The 24,814-nt window shown below is 49.4% G+C and overlaps 9 protein-coding genes across 9 annotated transcripts; 4 read left to right on the plus strand and 5 right to left on the minus strand.

Annotated features, from left to right (window-relative positions):
• Positions 1–33: 33 nt before the first annotated feature.
• On the plus strand, positions 34–591 carry IAQ61_009002 (uncharacterized protein; the record flags this gene model as incomplete). The annotated part of the gene is made up of 1 exon (XM_003836606.1): positions 34–591. One exon carries the CDS (start codon positions 34–36, stop codon positions 589–591), a length of 558 nt encoding a protein of 185 aa, XP_003836654.1.
• A 2,930-nt stretch (positions 592–3,521) lies between these two features.
• IAQ61_009003 (uncharacterized protein) lies at positions 3,522–4,453 on the minus strand (the record flags this gene model as incomplete). Its single annotated transcript, XM_003836607.2, has 4 exons — positions 3,522–3,786; positions 3,839–3,879; positions 3,936–4,343; positions 4,406–4,453. 4 exons carry the CDS (start codon positions 4,451–4,453, stop codon positions 3,522–3,524), a joined length of 762 nt encoding a protein of 253 aa, XP_003836655.2.
• A 4,650-nt stretch (positions 4,454–9,103) lies between these two features.
• IAQ61_009004 (uncharacterized protein) lies at positions 9,104–9,842 on the plus strand (the record flags this gene model as incomplete). The annotated part of the gene is made up of 3 exons (XM_066098215.1): positions 9,104–9,217; positions 9,506–9,642; positions 9,710–9,842. Coding segments are annotated over 3 exons (384 nt in total), but the record flags the coding sequence as incomplete, so codon positions are not given.
• Positions 9,843–11,352: 1,510 nt separating this feature from the next.
• On the plus strand, positions 11,353–12,843 carry IAQ61_009005 (uncharacterized protein; the record flags this gene model as incomplete). Its single annotated transcript, XM_003836611.1, has 4 exons — positions 11,353–11,557; positions 11,709–11,945; positions 12,057–12,330; positions 12,387–12,843. The coding sequence occupies 4 exons, from the start codon at positions 11,353–11,355 to the stop codon at positions 12,841–12,843; spliced, it is 1,173 nt and encodes a 390-aa protein (XP_003836659.1).
• Positions 12,844–13,153: 310 nt separating this feature from the next.
• IAQ61_009006 (uncharacterized protein) lies at positions 13,154–16,482 on the minus strand (the record flags this gene model as incomplete). The annotated part of the gene is made up of 7 exons (XM_066098216.1): positions 13,154–13,248; positions 13,298–13,520; positions 13,572–14,344; positions 14,394–14,505; positions 14,551–15,144; positions 15,202–15,834; positions 16,267–16,482. Coding segments are annotated over 7 exons (2,646 nt in total), but the record flags the coding sequence as incomplete, so codon positions are not given.
• A 216-nt stretch (positions 16,483–16,698) lies between these two features.
• Positions 16,699–17,752, plus strand: IAQ61_009007 (uncharacterized protein; the record flags this gene model as incomplete). Its single annotated transcript, XM_066098217.1, has 4 exons — positions 16,699–17,207; positions 17,257–17,380; positions 17,440–17,609; positions 17,668–17,752. 4 exons carry the CDS (start codon positions 16,699–16,701, stop codon positions 17,750–17,752), a joined length of 888 nt encoding a protein of 295 aa, XP_065951856.1.
• Positions 17,753–18,353: 601 nt separating this feature from the next.
• On the minus strand, positions 18,354–19,564 carry IAQ61_009008 (uncharacterized protein; the record flags this gene model as incomplete). The annotated part of the gene is made up of 5 exons (XM_066098218.1): positions 18,354–18,796; positions 18,886–18,961; positions 19,035–19,149; positions 19,316–19,368; positions 19,553–19,564. 5 exons carry the CDS (start codon positions 19,562–19,564, stop codon positions 18,354–18,356), a joined length of 699 nt encoding a protein of 232 aa, XP_065951857.1.
• Positions 19,565–19,968: 404 nt separating this feature from the next.
• Positions 19,969–23,139, minus strand: IAQ61_009009 (uncharacterized protein; the record flags this gene model as incomplete). Its single annotated transcript, XM_003836615.2, has 1 exon — positions 19,969–23,139. One exon carries the CDS (start codon positions 23,137–23,139, stop codon positions 19,969–19,971), a length of 3,171 nt encoding a protein of 1,056 aa, XP_003836663.2.
• Positions 23,140–23,536: 397 nt separating this feature from the next.
• IAQ61_009010 (uncharacterized protein) lies at positions 23,537–24,600 on the minus strand (the record flags this gene model as incomplete). The annotated part of the gene is made up of 2 exons (XM_003836616.1): positions 23,537–23,826; positions 23,895–24,600. The coding sequence occupies 2 exons, from the start codon at positions 24,598–24,600 to the stop codon at positions 23,537–23,539; spliced, it is 996 nt and encodes a 331-aa protein (XP_003836664.1).
• Positions 24,601–24,814: the final 214 nt, after the last annotated feature.

The raw sequence follows: 24,814 nt of genomic DNA on the forward strand, positions 1-24,814 counted from the left end.
CCTTCCCTCCACTGCCCATGCGACCCAGGCGCCATGTCCAAAAGCCCATACCGCATCATCAACCGCTATAACCCCACAACATTCAAGATCAATTACACGCCCGAATACAAAACCTTCACCCAGCACCACATTGCTACCGATCGCTCACATCCCTTGTACATTGCCCAGAAGCGGCGGCAAGCTGAACGCTCCAAGGAGGGGCTGTGGTGGCATGTGACAACGGGAGTCGATCTATCTAAATCGAGCTGCGTGAGGACGTGGGCGAGGCGACGGCTGCGCAATGCAGTACGCGAGGAGCTACAACAACGAGGCTACAACCATGCTGGCACCCTGGTCGACACTGCAGCGTTGAAAGACAGGCCAGAACTAATCAATGTGCTGCGGCAGGGAAGGAGCTTGGATCTCAAAGGCAGTCTGAGACTGCATGTCCTGGCGCCACTGATACCTGCAAAGTACACGGTTTTATGTGCTGAGACGGGCGAGATGATTGAAAAGATGCTGCAAGTGCTCACGGCTGAGTCGTATCAGCAGCCGTCGTTGAGGAACACAGGTGCTCGTCCGCGAAAACAGCAGTTCCTGATCAAGTCTTAGCCGGTTCGTCGGGGAAAAGGTTTCGTGATCAAATTCAGGTTCGACGAAAGCGAGAATATCCACTAAGAATGCATGCTGGTACATCACGACTCAAGAAATATACTGCCTCTGCCTGAAGATCCAGTCGAGTATTCCCCTGCCATCCACATGAAACACTGGACATTGATGGAGATGCCAAGTCCTCTATGGCAGGTCAAACAACCGGAGTAAGACGCAGCCAAGTTCAGCGGTATGTCTGGTTACCATGATGGGCACTATGAGCCAGCAGTTGAACGTGATCTTCATAAGAAATCATCTTGCAGCTGCAAAACGCTTCAAAGCTTGGTGGGAAACGACCATCTCCCCAGATAGCCGCCAGCACGCGTTCCTCCAAAAATTCAGACGTACCAGTACGTCCGCTCTACCACGCAGGCAGGCTCAAAAAGGCAAGGCAATCGACTACCCATTTGAGTAGTGACCTAAGGCTGCATTATTCAAGGCAGTAAGGGATACGGCAGATTCCATCTGCCGTACAGATGTATGATATGTACTCTTAATACAAAAGCAATAAGCAAAATGCCATCAAAATCACCATTTTCACTCCACAGACGTCTAGTCGCCCCAACCTGGTTTTGACCGAAGAACCACGCTTCCCCTTACGGTCTCTCTACCTGACCAGCTTCAACGCTTTTTTTTCATTCAGGATGGCATTACGCAACGGCATGAATCCAAATTAATGGAAAACATACATCACTATCCCTTCCCCATGATTCCTTGGTCCTGTTTCCCGCATAAATACTTCTAGGATCCAGTTCTCGGCTAGTAGAGTGTGTGGTGTTTTAAATCTACAGTGTTTGAAGATTTCCTCGTGGCTGAGGTATTTGTAATAAGAAATAGGTGTAACCCATGCATATCCCCTGGCTTTTGGTAGGAAGTTTTCATGACAGCGATAAGTCTAGTATTGGACAGCGGCAGGTATGTACGGGACCATGCATTCTAAACGCTTTTGCCATTCTACCACAAATTCTTTCCAATCTAGACCATAAGCTTCATGAATCTTTCCTTGGTGTGAAACAGGAACTACCGGAATGTAAACTGACGTCCAAAGGTCTTGTAGACCCTAACAACCTAACCAGCGCATGAATCGTTGCTTGTACTAGTGCTAGTCTACATAGTAAGCATATCTTATTGGTACAGACAGCTAGGGAATGATGCAATGGGGTCATATTTAACCAAGTACATCTGTATATATCTACGAGATCTTTCACTTCACTAGCAATTGACGTCAATAATAAAGCCATCTTTCCCCCACACTCCTAGGTAATCCTCTGTCTCGCCGTATCCAGGAGTCTTTAGAAGCGCAACTTATGATGAGTGAATGTTGTAAGCCTCATTGTAGATAGACTTCAGAGGCAAGAAAAGTGCCGTGAGAGGAAGGGACACGGTAATGGGGGGCGATGGTATATGATTGGTAGCTGGGAGCCTCTACTCTATTGTTGAAACAACAGCGACACCATAAGGTATAAAAGCGCAGCTAAAGAGCATTGTGATATTATTTTCAACCGCTATGGATAGTTCTAATACTAACGTTTGAAACAGACTCTTGCGACATTATGATTATAGGTTTGAATGATCGGAACCATGCAAGTCAAATGCAAAACAACGCCTCAATTATTCAATCTAAATGAAAACAAACAGTCATCAAATAATGTTTACAAGCAAGAATGATTGCAATGGGTTAAGTTCATAATACGGTGATGGTACATAGTAACCAAAGGTCTGTAAGGCGCTTATCATAAAATGTGCTCAGTAGCAGACTTAGCAGACCGTCTCCAGGGCCAGCTGGGAAGCTGCATCACCAAAGACTAGAAATTCATTATGGGGGAAACGATACGGATATAAGCTATTCATAGAGTATGTTACCACATGGCATGCTTATTTCCAGCTAATAGGCCAAGCTCCGGCGCTACTATTCATTGGTCGCGCATAATTGGGCAGAGACTTGCGTACCTAGTTTACCTATCGGATCAATCAAGCCGAATTTGTGTTGAGCATGTGCCCTTGAGATCAAAACTTCTGTTAGCATGCGTGGGAATTCGGCTATGTAACGTCCCGGTCGGAAGGCATTCAGCTGTTTGTTTTGGCAGATGCGGCTGAACTATAGTGGTTGTAACTAATTGTTCAGGGATAGGAAATCACGGCCGAAGGAAGACGTGGCTAATGCAAAGGTACCGCATCATAGGAGCGACCTAATTCCACGTCTAAAAGGACCTTTCAGGGACTATGATAGAACATCATTGTAAAACAGAAAAGTTTGTTGGGACATGTATCAAGGAGAGTCATGACGCCTCAGTTCAAGTACCAGTGCACGGAATTCGATATGTCACCGCCAAGCTTGTTGATAGATTTGGTGGCTTTATGACTTTGTGAAGCGACACATGACTTGATGATTTTGTGAAGCGACACAAAGTCACACATCTCAAGAACCCAGACAAAAAATACTGCAAGTATTGAATTGAAAACATGTATATATATACCACGCGTTGATCATCTCGAGAAACCACAGATATCAAGCAGATAGAGTCTCTCGGAGTCTGTCCATGGGACAGTACATGACTGATGCACTACCTACACCCTCAGTTCCGAAATAGTGGCTACCTGCAGTATCGCAACGGTTCCTACCGTGCTAAGCGAAGTGACATTAACTTACCGAGAGCCAGTCCCATGGTTTCCGTTGTACCTGCATCTCGTCCCGAGTACATATGTTCGGAGCGTCATGGAATCGGGCCTTCTCCGAATACCCATGCCACTTCGCTCAACGTCAATTCGACTGTGTACATCTCCGAGGAAGAATCATTTCTCCATCAGCGCCAGAAGGAAGCTTTTTCAAAACATGTTGGAAGAACCAAAGCTTGAGAAATCAGGCTCTACCATCTTCTGAGAGTGCAGCACTAAAACTTCTCACAAGCGGGCCGCATGTCTAGCTCATGGGTCCATAGACACGGCTTCTGGTTATGCAGAAACAAATACGTCTCGCCCACAGCGTCAGCGTTCATCTTCTTGCCTGTCTTCTGATCTTCTCCATCTTCGTCGACAATGGCCCCATTCGCAATCGTGTGTACGACATGCACTCCGCGTTCGCTCATCTCGCGTGCCAGAGTCTGAGCGAGCTGGCGCACCGAGGACCGGCTTGCGCCGTAGGCTGCAAATTGAGCACTATCAGCATGTCAGTCAACCTTCTTGACCATTGCGAAGTAGCGTATGGTACCTGCAGCGAAGTGCCCCTAGCGTGCCAGTAAAAATCAGAGTCTGTTGTTGATCAGCAAATGCCAAACATCAAGCATGTTCCCTGTTTATATACTTACACCCTTCTTACCTCCTCCCTCATGGAGACCTTCCTCCCCATGATCCTCAAAGAACCTGTTCAAACTTTCCTGCGCAAACGTAAAAGCACCACCGACATATGTCTCGAGACTCTCCTCAAACGCGCTCCTCGTCTCTTCCAGAAACGGCTTCTTGGACGAATGCTTGATGCTGTAAATTGCTAGCTTCAGTTTGAGACCCTGGAAATTCTTGTGAGACTTGATATCTTGGAAAGCTTTCTTCAATGACTCTTCGGAAGTATCTGAGGGAAAGGATTCGAGGACTGCGTCCGGGCTGGTGCTGTGTATGTTGGTGATTACGGAGGCGAGAGATGCAGGACGCCGAGCTATGAGCGCTACGGCGAGGTTACCGTGGGAAGGGTGAGAAAGTATGCGTGCTATTCCTGTACCCTAGATGCCACAATATAAGACTAGAGTCATTCCTTCTGAGGGGTTTGCTATCACATGCTTACGGTTGCAGGGCCAGCGCCAATGAGAATAGCCAGGCCGTTAGGGGTCATTGTATAAATCTTCTGTGGGTCAAGTTGACTGTGTTGTACGATTTAGGGAATACTTCCTTGGTGTCATGCTCTCGGTGTTTTGGAAGTGGTGGTTGTTGTGCCTAGGCTGGCACTGCGTCATCATTCACGAATTGCGTAGTCCATTGGCGGCTAACTCGATTGAGTCAAGATTAATCATGATATCACTCTCTTACCAACAACAATCCAACTTGTAGAAGCAGTGAGAATCAGGGAAGCTTGCACTCTGACTGTGTAGGATAGTCTGAGTCAGCATATTAAGTCTGATTGAATGCAGTCATGAGTCATCTGATCCGAGCCAGTCTCACGACTCAGGTCGAGCAACATCCATGCCTCACAATGACGAAGCCTGATATTGATATGACCGGAATGCTTCGGCCACGCCAGATTTTCCCATTCTTTGATCCATCATCGAGATTGCATCTTCGATGTAAGTACTAGGCCGAAAGGCGAAGTTTGCCATCTTGTGGCTCAATGGTACTCCTTGAAGGGTTCCACATAGTTCCCAGTTGACCATCAAAGATCGTAACGTCTTCCATCTTAGGCACATCATCGTCACATGCAAACCGTCTCTCATCACACTGCTATCAACGAAGAGATACAATCGTACTAGCTCTTATCACTGACAAGGGTTGTGATCACATAGAGGTAAGGTCATCATCGGGGCCAGTGGCTGTGCAGTTTAATCGGTGGCCTAGTTGAGTACTATAATGCTATAACACGCATTAGATGATATTGAGTCCTCCATGACTGTCAGCAACGATTCCTAGACGATGCAAAGTCACTAAACTGACCGACTTCTGAGCTCTGACAGCTTCTGTTCTATCATGCCGAATCTGGTGCATGCCTCCAGGACACACATGAGGGTCAGCAATGTCGAGCCACTATGGTACGTGTAGGTCAGATGAATAGATCCTACGTAGCGCAGGTAAAACTCGCGTCCCAAGCCAGAGTACCGGTAACGTGATCCACCACCGAGCGCCCACCCCCACCGAGCGCCCACCAACACCAAAATCACCAAATTTTTAACACCAAATTTCTTAACAACTATGGCACCTATTGACAACGCGCTTGCAGCAATTAAATCCTTGACTCTTGGAGAAGATTTTACATACTTAGAAATAGCAGAAAAGTATAGTTACTCGCGGTTAACCTTATCTAGACGCTACTAGAAAATTTAGCAGGCACGCACTACTACTCTACTAAATAGTTAAATACTTAACACCACGCAAGAAAGCAAGCTTATAGAGTATATTAAAGAGCTTTATAGGCAAGGATTACCCCCTATATAAACTATTATTTAAAATTTTATAACTAAAATAATAGGGAATCTAGTAGGTAAAAATTAGGTGTAGCGCTTTATTAACTGCTACAATATTAATCTTATCTCCTATTAGGCTACTAGGCTTAATTATAACTACTTTAAAGCTAATTCTACCTTTAAGTATAGCTTATACTTTAAGCTTTTATACTAAAAAATAGAGTAATATAATATTAAGAGTTAGTATATCTATAATATAGATAAGAAGGGTTTTCTTATTAGAGTACTATTAAAAACTAAACGTGTGTTTAATAAGAGCGCCTATAAGCAGAGAAAGATTAGAGCTATACTCTAGGATAGTAATAAGGAGTAGATTACTACTATAGCTTGTATATGCGCTAATAGTACTACTCTTACCTCTACCCTTATTTATTAGTCCTAATCTAGAGCTCTATAGGATACCTAGTTATAAGATTTTAACCTATTATAATACTAAGCTTTCTTTGTAGGATTACTAAGTAGGTGGATAAGCTACACCCTAGGGGTATCCTAGCTTAAGGAGGTGTTTAATTGCAAGACAAAAGCTAAAGCTTATACTTTATACTAGCTCCTTATCCTTAATAGCTATAGATCTTATATAATAATAGAGTTTATTAAGTACTATAATAAACACAAGATCCTACTTATAATATATCCCCTTTATAGCACTTACACCCTTTAGCTACTTAATATTATAGTATTTGCTCCCTTTGCAGCTTTATATAAAGCTTAACTATCTAGTTTTCTAGATAGCTTCTAAGGGCTTACAAGCATTACTAAGAGGGATTTCTACTAGTTATTTAATACCGCATAGAGCAATACCTTTAAGGAAAAGCTAATATTAATAGCTTTTAAAGTAATAGGTATCTTACTACTTAACCCTAACGTTATCCTTTTAAGGTTTAAAGCACCTATAAATAATAGTAACTAGCCTTCTTTAAGTAATAGTATAACCTTAATATTAAGTGTAAGTAATTAGAGAAAGATAAAGCAGTTACTCTATAATACTATAATTAATATCTATAATAAATAGTTAAAGAAGCTTAGCTAGATAATCTACACTATATTAGTAAGAAATACTCTACTTAACTACAAAAATAAACACCTAAGGGCTACCCTAGCTAATAAGAAGAAGCGTAGGAAGCGTGGTAAACCTCTATTATTACCCCCTAATAATAATTATAGTAGTAGTGCCTAATTTATTTTACTATTAAAGGTAGAGCAAGTATTTAAGCTCTAGAAGTAAAAGAACCTTAAAGAACAGGAGCTATAACACTAAAAAAGCAAGGTAATTAAGCTTTATAAGTAATAGAAGCTTACTAAAGCTTAACTTATAGAGGAGCGTCGCCTAAATTAAGTAATTACTAAGAAGGAGCAGGAGGAGAAAGCTACCTAAAAAGCTGCTGCACGTGATAAGCAGAAAACTACTAAGCAACTAGAAAAGCAACTCTAAAATAATATTAAAACGTCCTAAATAGGCAAGAGGTAAATCCTTAAGCCTCCTACTATTATACTAGCTAAGGTAGTTAATAAGGAGCTAGTAGAAGAGGATATAGTAGTAGAGGCAACTTTACAGCGTGGGCGCCTAATTAGACCCTCTAAAAAGCTGCTTACATAATCTAAAATATTTAATCTACTCTAATAGATCTAATAATCGCGACTCTAAGAAATCTCGTAATAATAGCTATTGTGGGTGGCGCAATATCCTTATTTAGTGGGTGGTGGATTTTGGTGTTGGTGGGCGCTCGGTGGGGGTGGGCGCTCGGTGGTAGATCACGTTACGGCCTATCTACCATTTCTGATGAGAGGAGCGACACCGCATAGGTCGTGAGGAAGCCAACGATCAACGTCCCAGGCTCAACGCAGGCTGAGTTGGCCATGTCGTGCATGCATCTGCTGCGCACGCAATGACTTTTGGGTTCAATCTCGGGAGCGACCCGATTGCCAAGTAGCACTCATTCGAGAGCGCCAAGCAGACTAGAACGAATCGAGAAGGGGTTTGACTTTTGAGCTTGCACATTCGTAGCAAATTCCAACCACACGCCCGTTTACACCCTCCATGGATGCTTAATGGCCCTACGATCTCTAGTATTGCCGACCCATCACACGCAATCTTCGAAAACACGGCTATCGCGGAGCCTAGGTCCCGCCTTGACGCTCACCGATCAGTGGTAGCAGCCGTTTGCTACGGGGATCGCAGTATTGGCTGTCTCGTGTAAGTCAAGTAGCACTTAATCGGGCGACCACGCTTCAGGGCCCCATCTTTACCTCTGTCTTTTCTCCCTAGTGCTTCATCAGAGCGCACATGCTAAAATTCAAAGGTGCATTGAAACCTCACTGGAGGAATAGGAGTATTCTTCTCGCTTCATATTACCCCTTCCAGTCCAGGTTCTCGAACGCACGTGTCTTCACGTATGCCGTGTACTGCTTCGTGGCATCGCATCAATGATAGTGCTCTTGAATCTTTGAACTCTGTCTTGTGCTGCTAGGGCAGCCCATGGCGCGAGTGCGGTCCGCAAATCACACCGGCACAGATTGCCCCAGGACTCTCTCAGCCCTAGTGAGCCAGGATCTTGAAACAAAACTTCACATCCGTTCCTTTGGGTTTCCCCTGACCAGATGCGACATGCACGGTATACGTAATTTATATTGCTGTCCCCCGTACAAAATAGAAATTCAGAGAGGAAGAGTATGACTAACTTTGCGGATTCTAGAGCCATTGTAAAGTAGGCTCTCTGTGCTGCTGTACGGTATATCGCAAAGTGCGCAATTCAATCACGTCTTCCGCACAATGTAGTTTAGTAGGAAATAGCGCCATCGACACTGTGCCGTAAGGAGTGCAGGAGTTGCGCTACGGTACCGTCCAGGCATCGTAAATGTGTAGAGCGGCGCAATACAAAACGTTGATTCTACATCTAGACTTCGCTCTTCACTGCCTGTGCAACTCTGTTGCAACATGTGCGGCATATTTGGGAGTTCAGCAATTGACTTGAGCGTTATATTTATAGTTAACGCTCGCCGGAACCATCTCCGTCACGGCACCTCTGGTAAACTAAGCGTTGAACCATGTCAATGCCACTTTAAATATCAAGTGACGATCTTAGCACTGAAGAGCATACCGTACCCACTCAACAGAAGATTGGACACCTAATCCAAAAAAAATCCCATATGGTCAATTCAGTCGCTTGTCCATCTTTTCCAGGAAATCTTACCAGGATCTGACAAATCCAAAAGCCTCCCGAGTACTCGCCGCCCCCATCGAGAGACTGTCTAGACCCAACGTCCTTGTGTGAGCACGGGCCGTGTTTCCTGGTAAGACTACAATGTGCAAGTTCTGCTGTCACGGCTGCCAGAATCGAGGGATCGTAGATCTTGACTGTTCACACATGCAGGCGTCAGGATCGAGTAGGACCGAGCACGTTCTGGCACACTGGAACTGTTCAGAGGTGAGCCATGCGCTATTGCTGTTCTGCACCCCCCCCCCTCCCAGGAGCCTTTGACTCGTAATTTGGCTTCCTAGCTGCATATTGCTATATTATCAACACATATTATCAAGGATGTTGCAACGGCCTGCTGATCAGAAGTGTGGTATCCATGCAATCAATCTGCCAGATCTGGAGAGCTACAGACAGGCTTTTTGCGCCCCGCCGGCCTAGGCACATCGCTTCGATGGACAAGAAGTGGAGTATGCCCCTCCTCACAATATTCTTAGCTACGGCTTGACCATAAGCTAGCCACGAGCGAATGGCCCGGTAGCGCGTAGACGACACTATGTAGGCAAAGCCACCGTGGCCAGCATAGCCTATGTCCAACACTCCGTTACTCAGACCGCTGGTGGCTCCTTCGCGCTGCTCCGAGGAGGGGCAGCTACGTAGGTTGGTGGAGTGGTACGAATTTTGATTGGGACCCGAGCGAAAGCCTGCTGATTATATCAACAGACTTCAGCTCAACACAACAATAGTACATGCAATGTACGGAACGGGAGCTGTATATCCTCTTCATTTGGACGAGTTCTCGTCTTCAGTTCGAAAACTAGCAAGGGTGATACGTTACCAGTCATTGAGTGAATGACTGCGAATGGGCTTTTCTAATCTGCCGGGAGGGGTAGTGAAGACATCCATAAGGTAACGTGTCCGTCAACCTAATTTGCTGGCCATATCCAATCGAGCCACGGCCGTGACCTACCTTGAAATCTGCACGACTAGGCGTGGTTACCGTCCCCCGCGATCAGCATTAGCGAAAGGCCACCTGCGTGACCTATTTCACAAGCATCCCCACTGCAGGATATCACATTACCGTATCATGCAGTGTTCCGGTGAAGGAACTCGACACAACCATGATGAAGAAAGTATGGCGAGGGCGTGAGTGCCTACATGTCTCGTCACTTCGCAACTACAAGACAGCCGATCATGCAGCCCCTACCGCGTGCTCGGACTCGATGCATACATAGGAAAATCGATCCAGACTCCGTGTTCTCAATTTGTTCACCGAATCGTGATATACTCTAAGACTGACAAGACTATTTCTGTGGTATGTTTCTCCTGTATGGATGGCGTCGGCTAGCCAGTGTTGAGAGCTTCTTAGTAACTCAGGATACCTATGCCGACTTTGGCTGAAGTCTGAAAGTGGAGCATATTGGGAAGTGTCCTGTAGGGCTGATGCATAGAATAATCACTGGCATTCTGATCTACGAGAGCCCATCAAGCATATGCAATGCTTGAAATCATCTCTAGCATCATACCAAGGATATCTCGACCCGCACAAGGTAAGGATGCATTGCAGCTTCCTGTATTTTACCGTCGGCTCGTATCCCAAGGGCTCCAACGAAAAAGGACAGCTTGAGCGTCGGAAGCAGGGGTAGAGTAAGCCGGCAATGGCTTATTTCTTTGTAATAGCTGAGATGAGTATTAGCCAAGGGGACCTAGTTCCGCTCGTGTGGCGAAGCTACGATACATCCCGCTGCACCTGTCTTGCACCTGCACCTTCCTTGAACCCGAGTACTATGTGAAATGTAGAAAAAGAAGAAGAAAATCTCGTGGATGTGTGCCCTGCTCGGCGCCGCGTACTGACCGACTACGGCCTTCAACGCCCGGCCATCTATCAGGTGATGAAACGAAAAAAACAGGCGTCTTTTCACACTAGCCTGCAAAGACGATCAGATGCCTCAGCAGGCTAGAAAAGCCCATGTGCTATTTGTGATTCAATGGTATTACCGAATTCTAAAATGCCATGTGTTCGTCAATGTCGGCTCACTCAGCTTTATATTCACGCAGCTCTACACGACAGCACGCTCAAACATAAAACCAAGGTTCACTCATTGCTGTAAGACCCATACAGTTCAGTTACCATATCTAGTGTATATATAAGTCCTGTCCCTGACGCTCTCCCTCTTTCTCTCCCACACACCCACACACTTTTTCTTTCTCTCTCTTCTCCAATTACAAACGCCATACACTGTTCCAGGACGCTAAGAGCTCGGCCTCATTCTGTGCAGCCTAGGCAAGGATAGGACTGTCATTATATCTGAGACACATTACGAAGTCACTCCAAGTCTTTTAGCACCGGCGGTGTACTTCCGAATATGTCACTTCACTCCCTCAGTCCGAGGTCATCGACCGAGAGTCTACAGAGCAGCTCTTCCACCTCGTCGGCTCCTGACAAGCTTGCACCGGCCGTGACAGGCCCCATGGTGTGGGAGGGAAGAGAGCTCGATCCTGCACAATATGTTGTTCATCTCAGCGATCGTGAGATTCAAGACATTCGAGCAGCAGTCATCAAGGTCAAGAGTAAGTCTTGTATTCATTTTGGAGTTGGATCAAGCAGCTATCTCTGCCCACCAATCCCTCTCCTTTTTTTACTCTCTCCTTATACTAGCAGAAGAAATGATAGGATGAAGAATATCAGAGACCAGGTTTCTAACGCTTCTGAACAAAACAGTGGCCGGAATTGTCCGATCAGACATCAGCCAAGAGACGTTTGACTTGGGTAACGCGGATTTGACCCGCCGCCTATCCTCAATCACCAAAGCCATTCACGAGGGCCGAGGTGTCGCCGTCCTCCGTGGCCTCGACACTGCCCGCTTCAACGACGAAGAGGCCGTCATCGCGTTTGCAGGAGTATGCGCCCACATCTGCCCGCAACGGGCCACTGACTCGTATGCCAACCAGACCCTGAGTGAGTTTCTATAGTGCACTTTAGCCCCCCCGGCTTCCCGCCACTATGGTAACTTTCCCGCCAGCAAAGAGAAAAAAAAGACTAACGATTTTTTCTTCTACACACTTGCAGGTCATGTTCGCGATGCTACCAAGGATCTTGTTCCTGACTGGGCAAAGGACATTGGTCTTGCCGGGTCCAAGATAACAGCCGCCATGGACTTCCACAGCGACCGCTTCTCCGGCGACGTGCTTGCCCTGCATGTTCGCAACGACGGCGGCGAGAATGCAGGAGGCGAGCAATTTGTGGTGAGTTTTGCGCGTATTTACAATGAGCTGCTCGTCAGCGATCCCGAAGCGCTAGAGACCATGGCCGAACCGACATGGCCTTTTGAACTCAAGCAAAAGTAGGTTTCTCCCCGGACATATACCCCAGCCGACAAACCTGACGTTGTCCTTTTAGGGACAAGGCACCTCACCTCGAGCCAGGACCAACCCTCTTCTTTTCAAATGGCAAGCCCATGTGTCAGCTAGTCAAGGCCCCACTCGTGGGGACCCCGTTGATCCATCGAGATCCCGCCATGCCCCGTTTGACTGCCAAGCAAGAACATGCGCTGGAGGCGGTCGAGGGGTTAGCGAAGCGCTTCTGCACTAGCCTCGACCGTCAACAGGGCGACATTCAGTTTCTTCACAATCTGAGCATCATGCATGCTCGCGGAGCTTACCGAGGCACAGGCGGCAGGCCTAGTACCCGTCATCTTTTGCGCATGTTTCTTCGTGATCCAAACTATGCTTGGTCGAAGCCAGCCTCTTACCGCCACAACTTTGACGATCCATTCGTGTCCGGAAGACCCCAGAACCTTCCCGTCATTGACAACGACCCCTGGAGGCTCATTAGCGGCCGCGAGAGCCACGGGTAGGGGCTCTAGTTCAGTCATCAATACGATACTTGTATCCGCACGGCTTGAAAGAGTACCGTGATTGTGGCGAGCTGGGACGTGGCGGCATGCGCTGTAGTCGGGACTTCTTGCGCGATGGATTTTCCTCATAGACAGACAAGTTTATCCCTACTGTAATCAATCAAAGATGATGTTGCTATCATGTTAGGCTATCAGCACGCTAATTGAATCTTAATCGAACAACTACATCTTCGTTTCGACCGTCCTGGAGAGTGACGTGACCTGGTATCAAACTGAACCTGAAACTTGCGAAAATGACCAATCAGATAAATCAAGCACCGGCTTCTCTAAAAAGCCTTACGATCCATTCGTTCGAAGTGGACCAATGCACCGCAGCATAGCCGGTCAGAGGCGGTTGAAATCGGTCTGCTGACGTCAGCACAGGATATATCTCATGGAACATTGCAAAACTGACCTGGGTCTGACCTGTCAAAGAAATTGGCAATTCTAGTCACATAGTCGAAACCTTCAGAATCGATGTGACCCTTCTCTCGTAACTCTTCGGGGTTGTCGCGCGCAAGTTTGAACGGAGAATAGCCACGAAGAATACAGCGCCAATGATACAGCAAAACGGGAAAAGCAAATTGCCATTTCTTGATCTGTGTCGACACCACGTTGCTCACTTGATTTCCGATCAACTGCATGGATTAGTATCCTCGTTTCAGAAAATCGCTTGTAAATCAACTTACAGTGCCGTTCTTAGACTTGATGTAGTCGTGAGCCCCGTGCTGAATGTAGTCCAGATTCCAGAAGATGACATAAAACGCCAGAAACAACTCATACCAAGGTTTGATCCGAGGTTTGAAGATGAGTGCCGCCATCTCTTTCACAAACATCTTTTCCAGCTTTCGCAAATATTTGACTGCAGCAACATCCATCTGATGAGTAATCGCTCCTGGCAAAGGCCGATCACGAGAATTTCGATCGTACGCTTCATAATCGCTGCGACCAAGTCGCGTGTAGTCGTACTCCTTAATGCCGGGTATGTCGTTGGACCAAACAGAACCATAGCCTTGCGAGACGACAGAAAGACACTGAAGCCGCATCGCCAAGTCGAGGGCTTTTGATTCTTTCAGGCTTCGCATGCGAACCACCTCCCGGTAGGTGTGGTAAGCCACTTCATCCTGGCGAATCCGGGAGAAGATCCATTCCTCGATTGCAGGCTGTAGAGTTGCAAAATACCTCTCAAATGTTGGTACAAGGTTCGCTGTATCGTATACAGCATATGCTGGCTGTTGAACTGACTTCACCTCGCCATTTTTATTTGTCCAGACCGAAGCCGCCATATCGAGCGAACCCCTTCTTGGGTTATACGGTCTGAAGGTGATGCGCATGGGCTGTGCGTTTGGTATTGGACCGTAGCCTGGAAGATTCCAGATGATATCCATTTCGAAGAGCTGGCTGTGCTGAACCCAATCGTAGCCCAGGAATTCGGCCTCCTCTTGATGCTCACGGCCATTGCCTGATCAAAGTTAGGTAATGTACAATACTAGTGATACGATCAATCTTACATCGGCGTACCAAGCTCGTGTCCTCTAGGTGCTCCCTGTAACAAGGCTCCCGGAAAGATCTAGCATGCCCCGTTATTTTTTCACACTTTTCACATGGATCGCCCTCGTCGCACTAGGACAATTAGTTGCGTATTCTAGCAATACTTGGCTTACTTACACCAGACTTGTAAAACCTGCAGCGAACGCAAATCCTCTTGGTTTTGCGCATAGTATGCGTCTTTTCTCTCTGCTTTTCGTGAAGAGGGCCTCGCCGCCTGGAAATCTTTAATTTCTCCTGGCGCTCTACAAACGACGAGGGAACCTTGGCAGCCTTCTTCTTCGAAGACGGTCTCTCCTGGGCAATCTGGGGCATAACGGTATTGGCAAATGGATCAAGCGGGGCGCGTTGCTCTTCGTATGCCCGATGTGCATGCTGTACCGGCAGAACCGACCATTCCTGGCTACTGTCGTGGCGGCTTTGATACAATGGGGGTGCCATCATCGCGCTAGAGGCATCGAGAGGCCATGTTGGGGCAGATGGGCTGCTCTGTACAGCAGTCGTTGCGACATTCGCATACGCATTGTCAGGATGTTCGAGATATGGCGATTGCATGCTCCAAGGCGCGACAGGCTGTGACGGAACCGTGTCGTTGTTATGAATACTGTCATGCAGTGGGGACATGTGCAGAGGAGGCTGCGGGTACTGTGAAACCACAGGCTGCTTCAGAGCCAGTGTGGAGAAGGATGCATGTGCCATGTTGACGGATGGCTCCTGTCACGATAGCTTAGTGAGGAGTCAGTTGAAACAAGACGGTGCAAATGCACTCACCGATGGCAGGCGCACATGATCAAATTCATGTGTACTTTGCTGGGTGACATGGTGGTTGGGCCGGTTCAAGGGTAGGGTCGACGGAGGGGTGGGATGGATGTCAAGGCTGGATGGCTGCTGGTAGTGGTGCGAGGCAACGTGCGAAGCGGCGGGCGGATATGAGGCTGAGGAGCGGGCCGGCACCATGTGCTCCACTGGCGCAGGCTGCCATTCATGTATCTCTGACCGGATGTCATTACTGGCCCAGGCGGATGTAGGAGGAGGGTTTGGCGGTTGCAGAGGCGCGGAGCCGTCTCCGGGGGGGTAGTGGAGATATTGAGCCGGCGACGGGCCGGTGTACGAGTCGTGGTTCACATTAGAGTCCGCTGGCCAGGAGGGCGTCGCTAGGCCATACAAGTGGTCGTGGTTGCTGGCGGGCTGCTGGTAGCTGGTGGTAGACATGAAGGGCTGCGCGCGAATTCCGAAAGCTAAATGGGCTGCGCAGTTGTCGTGATGGGCAGGTGCGGTGTACAAAGCATCGATGTCGAGAAGTATGGCTACGGCAACGGCAACGGCAGGATCTGGCCAACCGTTGCAGCTTCGCGCTCTCTCTCGCTCTCGCTCTCTCTCTCTCTCTCTCTCTCGCTGGGATGGCTATCGTGGCAAGGGCGGGTTGCGGGCGCGTGGGAAACAAGACCGGGCTATCCTTGGCGAAGGAGTGAGCTACTTACTTGCTTGCTACCTAGGTAGCTATGGTGGCTGGCTGCCTGCGACAAGCTGCGTGGGCTTGGATCTTCGCTACCTGGGCGATGGGAGCGTAGCAAGCTCGCAGCGCAAAGGAAGAAAGGCGCGAGGCGCGAAGAAGTGGCGGACGATTCTAGCTTCCGCTCGGCTACCATGTTTGGACTTAGGGCTGAAGCTCCCCGCAATCGAATACGTAGCAAAGATGCCCAATGCTCCCATTGCATACATAATTGCTCCCAGTTTCCCATGCTCCCCTCCACAAGTTGACGAACCCTGCCTCGAGGCTCGCACTCAGTGGAGCATCCCAGTAGAGCATGAAACCAAAACTGCCGGCATACCTACTACCATCTTGTCGTCTTCGAGACCCGAGATCCGAGATCCTGTTTCTGCGTCCTCGATAGACAGTGTATCGGTACCGCCTGGGACGAACACGACGGGACATGTCATGCCATGTCCTAGGCTGGGCCCTATCTGTGGCCCACCGGTTGGGGCGCACACGCGCTGCTCGCCTCGCGACAGCCACTTCCCCTGTTCCGTGGTATGCCGCCCGTGTTGTACAACTGGATAGCACAGTGAACGGTCGTCTCTGCATGACGGGTACCTAGTCGACGACACCTTCCAGGCTCCAATGGTTTCATACCTCACAGAACGGCTCCATTGCGCTCCGCGGGACGGGCCTGTTGTGCTAGATTCCGACTCACCCCAAAGTCCATAAAACGCCCGTTATCCAAAGCGTGAGATGATGCTTCCGCTGTCGATCGGTGCCGTAACAGTATGCCCTCCCTTCCCTCGGTTGAAGGTGTCCGCTTGGCCACGGTTGAGGATCTTCATCGCATTGCCATTGTTGCTGCTTCTGCTTTCTTTTGGTCACCCACCTTCCAGTTCCAGCGTCCCAGATATAGAGACTTCCCAGCAGACACGGTGGCTTCCTATCTGTTCGAATATGAAGCCGCAATCCATGATCCAACATGCGCCGTATTGGTCGCCGAAGACAAGGTGGAAAGAAACGAGGCCGACTATGTCTATGAAGCGCTTCAAGGCACCTATCAAGCGGAAGACCAGAGTGGAAGAGCTATTGTAGGCGTGTGCAGCATCATCTTGAAGCCAGACTCGATCTTCCTGGGCCATTTTCAACCCAGGAGTGGAATCACTGCCAATCTGGCAGCACAGTCAGACTCATCGACTGATGGATCCAGATGCAGGCCGACTGCTGACCGCAAGAGGGACCAGTGTGCTCTCTCTGTGGAATTGTATAACAGAGCTACTCAGCCTGCAAAGTCCCGGTATGCATACGGCCAGGCGAAGATGCCGTTATTGACAATGCAATTGCAGATATCTCAACGGCAAGATGCGCCTCTCCACTCTGGCTGTCGCGCCAGCCTACTGGCGACGGGGTCATGCAACAAGACTCGTCGATTTCTATACGCAACTAGCAGACTCGGATGCTGCAATACTGGTGAGTGCCACCGGGGCTCAAAACGTAAATGCTCGGCCGCTCAGTTGAAAACAATGCAGGGAGTGTCAGCAACACCTCGCGGCGCTCTTGTAACAGAGCGAGCTGGCTTTTCCAGGTGTGAACTCGTCCACGTCAAGCGGCCACCCGCTCCAGGCAGGCTGCAATGCGAGGATTCCCCCCCAGACATGGCAGGCTGGGAAGCTCACGCTGCTCAAGACGTCGAGCTCTGGTCCGTCACCGCCCATGAACAGAACTCCATGTCAGCTACTTACCACACCCCTTTTCAGGATCGGACTGCGGCTGCCCTCCAGCAGTAGGTCATCTTCCGCCAGCATCACGAGTACGTCAGACTCGCCGACAGACTCGCAGTAGGTAAGCCTCAGGGAAGTGTTGATCGGTGTGAGAGCTTAGCGTATCGAATGTCGGGTGTGGATTGTAATATTGTGGTAACTCGTGTAAGGGCACTGGTCGGTCGGTGTGTATATGTGTGTGTATGTGTGTGTGTGCCTGTGTATGCGGTAAGCCAACAAGGCGGTCGCCATCAAGCTTCTCAAGTAGGAATGGACCCACTTTTTGGCCATTGGTCTTGAGAAGCGCGCGTGTAAGCATTTGCTCATCACCTGATTCTTCTAATGCGAAACTAAAAACGACCATGGCAATTTGTGTGACAACATATGCTGTGGCGCACACTATGTAGTTCCAATTCATAGGCCTATCACACTTCTCCACATCCAGCAGACCCATCCATGGGAAAGTCGTAAGTGGCCTGTTATTGGCTATCAAGTGACCATACCTAGTACATATGCATAGCACTCCCACCATCTCATCTTCAAGACACAAACTCCAACTAACTTAATACAGCAAGACCTATCATTAAAAGACTTTTCAAATCCTAATCCCCCCTCACTACAGAAACACCCTCTCCCAAAATACGGGAACAACCATATCCAGAATATAGTGCGTTTCATCCCCTTCACGCCTTACTCTTCTTACCCTTGCCCTTTCCCTCTGCCTTTCCCTCACCCTCCTCATTCCCCTCCCCGTCCTCGCCATACATCTTCCGCTTTCCCCCCTCCGCATCCGCAATCCTCGACGACTTCCTCGTCCCCTCTGTCTTCTCCTTTGTCTTCTTGGGCGCAGCAGGCTCTTTTTTGTCTTGCTTCACGGGGGCATCCTTGGCATTCTTCTTGCTCGGGGCAGACTTTTTGGCTGCGGTGTTTGCTTTGGGTTTGGAGGGTTTCGCGTTTTCCTTGTCTTTGACATCGTCTTCGTCGTCGTCTTCGTCGTCTTCGTCGTGCTTGTCTGAAGCGGTGGATGTTTCCTTTTCCTTCTCGACCTCTTTATCTTGTTTCTTTTCTTCTTCCTTTTCCTCCTTCTTCCTCTTCCCCGCAGACTTCGGTTGCGGCGCCCCCTTCTCTAGCCCACAAGTCAGCCTCACATCCACCTCGCCCACACCGAACTTCGCAGAAAAAAACCCCAAGCGCAGACAAAAGCAGGTAACGTACTGGGTTCATTCTTACTCCCAGCCTCATTCTCATACCCCCCACCCCGCCTCTCATACTCCTTTGACAACTCTGTAGCCTATCCGTCGTCATAGTCAGTATACCATGCGCCCAAGTACTGACCCTCTCGCATCACCCCAAATGAAACCTACCTTCCAAGCACTCCACTGCCCCTTGCCCCCGCCGTCTTTATTCGTCTTCTGCTTCACCTCCTCCTTGACCTCATCATGAAGTTTCTGGTCCGTCGGCTTGCCCTTGCTAGAGACCCTGATTCGAAAATATCAGCGCTGGTGTCGAACACATCTACTCAATCGAAAGGAGAAGAAAAAAGAGAGCCCCCATCCATCCTGCCTGTCCGTAACAAGTAGACACGTTCATGCCACCCAAACTCCCACACCACCGAAAAACAAACAAACAACCGGCTCCTACATACATTTTCCCAGTCCACCGGTTTTTCGTTTCCAAGCTTATACCCCAGATAAATACCTAGCAAGTATATATTGCGCGACGCGTAAGCACTTCAAAAAACAGACAGTAGACAGTAACAAACAGACACGTAAATCCGTCAAAAATCCAGTAAAAACACAATCTCGTCTCCCCGGGGACATAAGTGAGTCGAGCTGCACTAGCGGCACCAAGACCTTTGTTTACATGTGATGTCATAGACTACCCGGTTCTCCATCATCAATGGAGGCGCGGGGGCTGGGTCGCATGCAACACTTGCGACCATCGGATCACAAATCAGGATGCAAGCGCGCGCATTCCACAGCCACGGGGTTGGATGGGCTAACTGCATGTGGTGCAAAATTAGCAGAGGGCTGGCTGAGAGGTGTTGCACGTGCACGGGAAAGGGGTGGGGGGAATGGATGGGTCGTCTGGGGTATCATGGAGTCATGAAGAGATAATGGGACGGTGACCATGTACGACAAGTGGACAAGTGCCCGCGTATGCTCGCTCCGTGATACTTCTTTCCGGTCAAAGTATATACTCTCCCTATTATATGAATACAAGATGCCAAATAATATTCGCAAGACTCAAACACGATGCTATCTATCATGATATCTCTCTACCTGCGTTACTTCACCTCTACTTCCTCCCCTGAGAATCCTGTCCTTGGCTGTCCTTCCACTTCTTCTCCGCTTCCCGGATAATCCTCTCCGACTCCCCAATAAGATCAGTTCCCACCCTCCAGCTTCTCAACAAGACACCACGTTCCCCGAGCACCTGTTCAGCTCTTGCCCATCGTTGTCGCCACAATTGCTCTCGCTTAGTACCGTATTGTTCGCCTCCGACTGTCCCAATTGTGGAGCCTGTATTCGTGCGATTCAGCCTTTGCAGTGGCGCCGCGCTCGAGAAGGGTTGAGACGTTTGCATGGAAGTGATTTGGGGGCGACTGGCGTAGGGTAGTGAGGGCGCGTGTTGCCATGCTGCTGATGCTTTGGATCCTACATACGAAGCTGCACTTGAAGCCGTTTCACGGTTTCCACGGCGGGGCGGAGGCGGTGGCGGCGCCTTTCTGCCAGTGTCGGCTTCTAGAGTGGACGAAGACGATTGTGGTGCATCGTCTGTGGACCGAAGTGCAGGTAATGCATTATATACTGACCAGAGCTTTTCACGGGCCATACCTCCGTATGATTGTTGGCTCTGTGATTGGCTATCATAGATAGATTGGGGTTTGGGCACGGCGACTGGGTTCGTGTCATGTGTGGTGTTGGCGGACGAAGGCTGCTGTGAGAGCGGACTGGACTGGTTAAGCGTTGTTGATGGCTTCCGAGGCTGAGGTGGTGTTGGCTTTTTCATCATCGCTGGGTTTCCTGAACCCGAGTCGGCAGAGGCGCCTTTCAGAGCTGCAGGTTTTCTTGGGGGTGGAGGTGCTGATTTGGGAACAGCGCTCGATGCTGAATTGCGGTCCTTGCTGGGAGTATCCTTACTATCCGTGTATACACGCCTCAGTGCAGCAGCGCGATCATGCTCGTTGTCTGATGATAGGTCTATCAGGTTTGGTGTCGATCCCGTCCGACTGGATGGAGATGGCTGAGAAGATTTTCGGGCTGGCAGCGGCGGCCTGCTATCTGGATGCTCGTTGACGCCATGTTGAGATGACTTAGCATTTGATCGCCTGCTATTTTCTTCATCCATGTCACGCAGGGACGCTGCTATCGCGGCTCGGAGTTCAGGATCATCCTCCTCTGACGGACGGGATTTGCTGAGTCTTTGGGTGGTGCTATCACCTGCTTGTTGTGTTGAAGATGCATCTGAGGAAGAATGATTTTCACCCATTGATGGACTGAAGAATCCAGGAGTTTCAGTGGTGGTCGTCACATCGCGAATAAAGACTGCGACAACTCTTCCAGGATTCTCGATGACAAAGTCGCTGTATACCTCCAAGTCAGCTTCTCCACTATCTCCAATCAGTATGAAGTTGCGTTCTGGGAAGTCTCGTGCAATCTTGTCCAAAGTGACCTTCTTGCGTTCCGCCACTGGTTCAAAGATGCCTTGAAGCATACCGCTGTATTGCTTCAGATGAAATGAACCAGGTGGTAATCCAGCGAGCGAGAAGTACTTTGAAATCACAGGATAGAGCTGCCATGGTGAATTCGAGACGTAGTGAAACTTGACCCCCATTTCTGCCATGCGATTATACCACTCCCTCACGCCATCGATAGTAAGATCGGCCAGATCGCGTATGAAGACGTTGCGGAATATCTCGCGAGCACCACTGCTGATGGCTGAGTGCTTAATCGTGTCATCGATGTCACTGATCACGCTGATGCCTTGTGCATCCGTGATGAGCACCTTTTCTGTTGCTGAGAGCTTGTCGGACGCTAAGATTCGAACATGGGTAGGTATAAAGTCTAATGCGGCGCTCATGCTGAAGTGGCCCGATGCATCAGTATACACAGTTCTCTGCTTCGATATCTGGTCATTGTAGAAGAACACAGTGATTGGAGTGTTGGCCATGGGGATGGCTAAGAAATGTCGCAGTCTGGCCATGAGTCTGGCATTGGCTTCCGCCAACTCGGCTGGACTCATCTCTGAAGGTTGGTTCCAGGAAGTTCTCTTTTTTAGCGGCTGAATGCTCTCCTCGCTTCTCATGGAGCTGTTGGATGTGCTGTGGGCCAGCTGTCTGGCCCTAAGATTGCCAGCCCGCATGTCGCCGCCGCCATCTGGCCGGTATGTTTCTGTGTCATCGATGTCTTTGGCCGGCTTCTCACTGTAGGCTCCCATGGCGGCCATTCTGGCTTCTCGCTCGCCCTTGCGAAGGATTTCTTCTGCCTCCCTAGCCGCGATTGCTTCGTCGCGTTGTGCGTCCCGCATATGGGTACGCTCCCGGAAGCCATGGCGTGACGGGCTGGTATCACGGCTGCTGGCCGATGAAGTTGACTCCGCTGGAGGGGCTTGGACACCGACCAATTGTCGCGCGAGGCCAATGAACAACCTCTGTTTTCGCGACATCTGGCCCTTGTGCGGCGAGTAGATCCAGCCACGGACATCGACATCGACCACAGCGTTGTCGTCCTCGTAATTGTCCCACTGCTTCTTCCAGAACTCGGCATCTCCAGCGCCCGTCGATTCTCGAACATCGCGGCCCTCGGCTTGGTCTTGCTGGATTGTGCCAGGCTGTACATCTGGCTTCCTCTTGATGTGTTTCCTGGCATAGCTAGGGAACAAGATCATCTCTTCCTCGCCGCTCCGCACCACAGCGGCGTCGGGAAAGGCACCCGCATCATCCTCGCCGTTGTAGTCATATTGGGGTTCCTTGCTGCTCCAGCTGGGGGCGTATTGCTGTGTGTAGCTCTGTCGGATTTCATTGGCAGCCTTGAGATAGCCCGCCAGCTTCCTTCGCCGAGTACCCGGCTCTCGTGCCTCATAGCTTTCCTGGTACGTCATTTCTCGATCCTCCGAGGTCTGTGCTGCAGATCGCTTCACGAGATGCTGTCGACGCGTTCTTGCGGCATTTTCAAGGTAGCCGCTGCTGCTGCCGCTGCCGCTGCCGCCTCCTATAAGCCTGCGAGTATGGCCCCGCACACGCTGGAGGATGGTCTGCCTTCCCTGGAGTTTGAGGGCCTGGCGACGGAGAATGTACTGGTAGATGCGCGACTGTGCACGGTGCTTGAGGGCAGGGAGGGTATCGAGGCGGAACCTGGAGAGCTGGTTGCGTGCGCGTGCGCGAGTCTTGGGAAAGAGGAAACGAAGGAGAGACGACGAGGCAGTGTGGGCGGAGGAGGGCTTGCGGCGGAAGGGCAGTTTGGGCATCCAGCCGACCGGAAGACTGCACGTCCGAGGGTCTGTCTGTCTGTCTGTCTGTCTGTCTGTCTGTCTGTCTGTCTATCTGTCTAATGAAACAAGACTATTGGCCATGGAAGACTGGGATTCATTTGGGTTGGCAGATAAGCAAGCACAGGAACAGGGCCGCAAAGGCATTGACACTTTGACAAGCTGACGCTCGAGGCCTGGAGGGCGAGTTGATGTCATGGGGAGTCAAGCCACGTGCGCCACATCCAGGGGTCCACCCCCCATTGGCAACAAGCATTGTGCCGTATGGCATGATACCTACCCTATGTATCATTTTTGTACTGACTAGGCTATGTAGGATGGCTTTAAACAACAAAGCTGTCATAGAGTATGCTAGAATGCAATCCAGGCTCCTCTGTCATTTCTGAGAAAAGGCTGCATCCAACGCCATTGCAAATTCAGGCACGTCCCGTTCGAGCGCTTCCACCACCTCTCTCCATATCCTCAACCCTAGCGCCTTCATCTCAGGCCCAGCAAGACTCGGTGCAACGGGCTGGACAACATCATGTTGATAGAATCTACCGTGCACACGCTCGCCCTGAGCAGTCACGCTCAGTATCGTATTGGCCCCTTGCGACGGTGTTCGCATGAACAACAAGACGAATAGGCAGGCCAATACAAATATCCCAGGGAAGAAGTGGTCACGCCCTAGATTCGTGGTGCACAGTCAGTTCCATGTTCATCTTTGATCTGTCTGCACCAGGCTCGTGTCTTACCGAGATCGCTATGGACCCAGCCAGGACAGATGCTGGTAATAATGACGTCTCCAGAGCTGATTTCTTCGGCAAGCTTGTTTGTCGCATACATGAGGAAGACCTTGGAGAACTTGTACTGGCTGCCTTCTTTGAAATTCTCCTGCTTGTTGTAATGTTCGAGCATCTTGGCTTCTGCTTGTACTTGTGAGGGAACTACGGCCTTCTGATGTAGGCCGGAATTGACCAGCTCAAGTATGGGTATCCGACCAGTCTGCTGTCTTGATGCTCGTAGTTTCGGTATCAGCAAGATGGCCAGCAGCGTCGTCGACAACGTGTTGACTTGGATATCTTCTTCCCATCCATACTTGGACTGCATAAAGGGTCGTCTTCTTACGCCAGCATTTAGAACCACGATATCGAGATGGACCAGCTGTTCTGTACGCTTTGCGAATGACACAACACTAGCATAATCCATCATGTCCAACGCCCACACTTCCAACTGCTCATTCCTACCCAAACGAGAAGCCAACTCGGCCTTGACCCTCTCGCCCTTCTGCAAGTCTCGCGCGGCAATGATGACCTTGGTAGCGCCTAAGGCTGCGAACTTGAATGCTGCTTCTTTTCCAATGCCAGACGTGGCTCCCGTGACGATGACGTTCCGTCCACTGAAGTCTTCGTCCACTGTTTTGGGTGGGGTGATCCATTTGTGCTTGAACACGCCGAACATGGCAGATATGGCGTTCAAGGCGATTAAAATGCAACAAGACGAGATCTATGCAAAGTATCTTTGTGGTGTCGTGTTACAATTACCCAAATTCCTTAGACTTTTGGTGCATGTACTCGGAAAAGTTGGGGGATTAAAGAAACGCAAAGCAGAGGAGCATGCAGAAAAGACACAGTGACTATATACCTAAGTTGGGGTAAAAAGGAGTAACAAGACA

The sequence above is a fragment of the Plenodomus lingam genome (genome assembly GCF_022343315.1).
Source record: "Plenodomus lingam strain CAN1 chromosome Unknown contig_5, whole genome shotgun sequence".
Taxonomy (NCBI): Eukaryota; Fungi; Ascomycota; class Dothideomycetes; order Pleosporales; family Leptosphaeriaceae; genus Plenodomus; species Plenodomus lingam.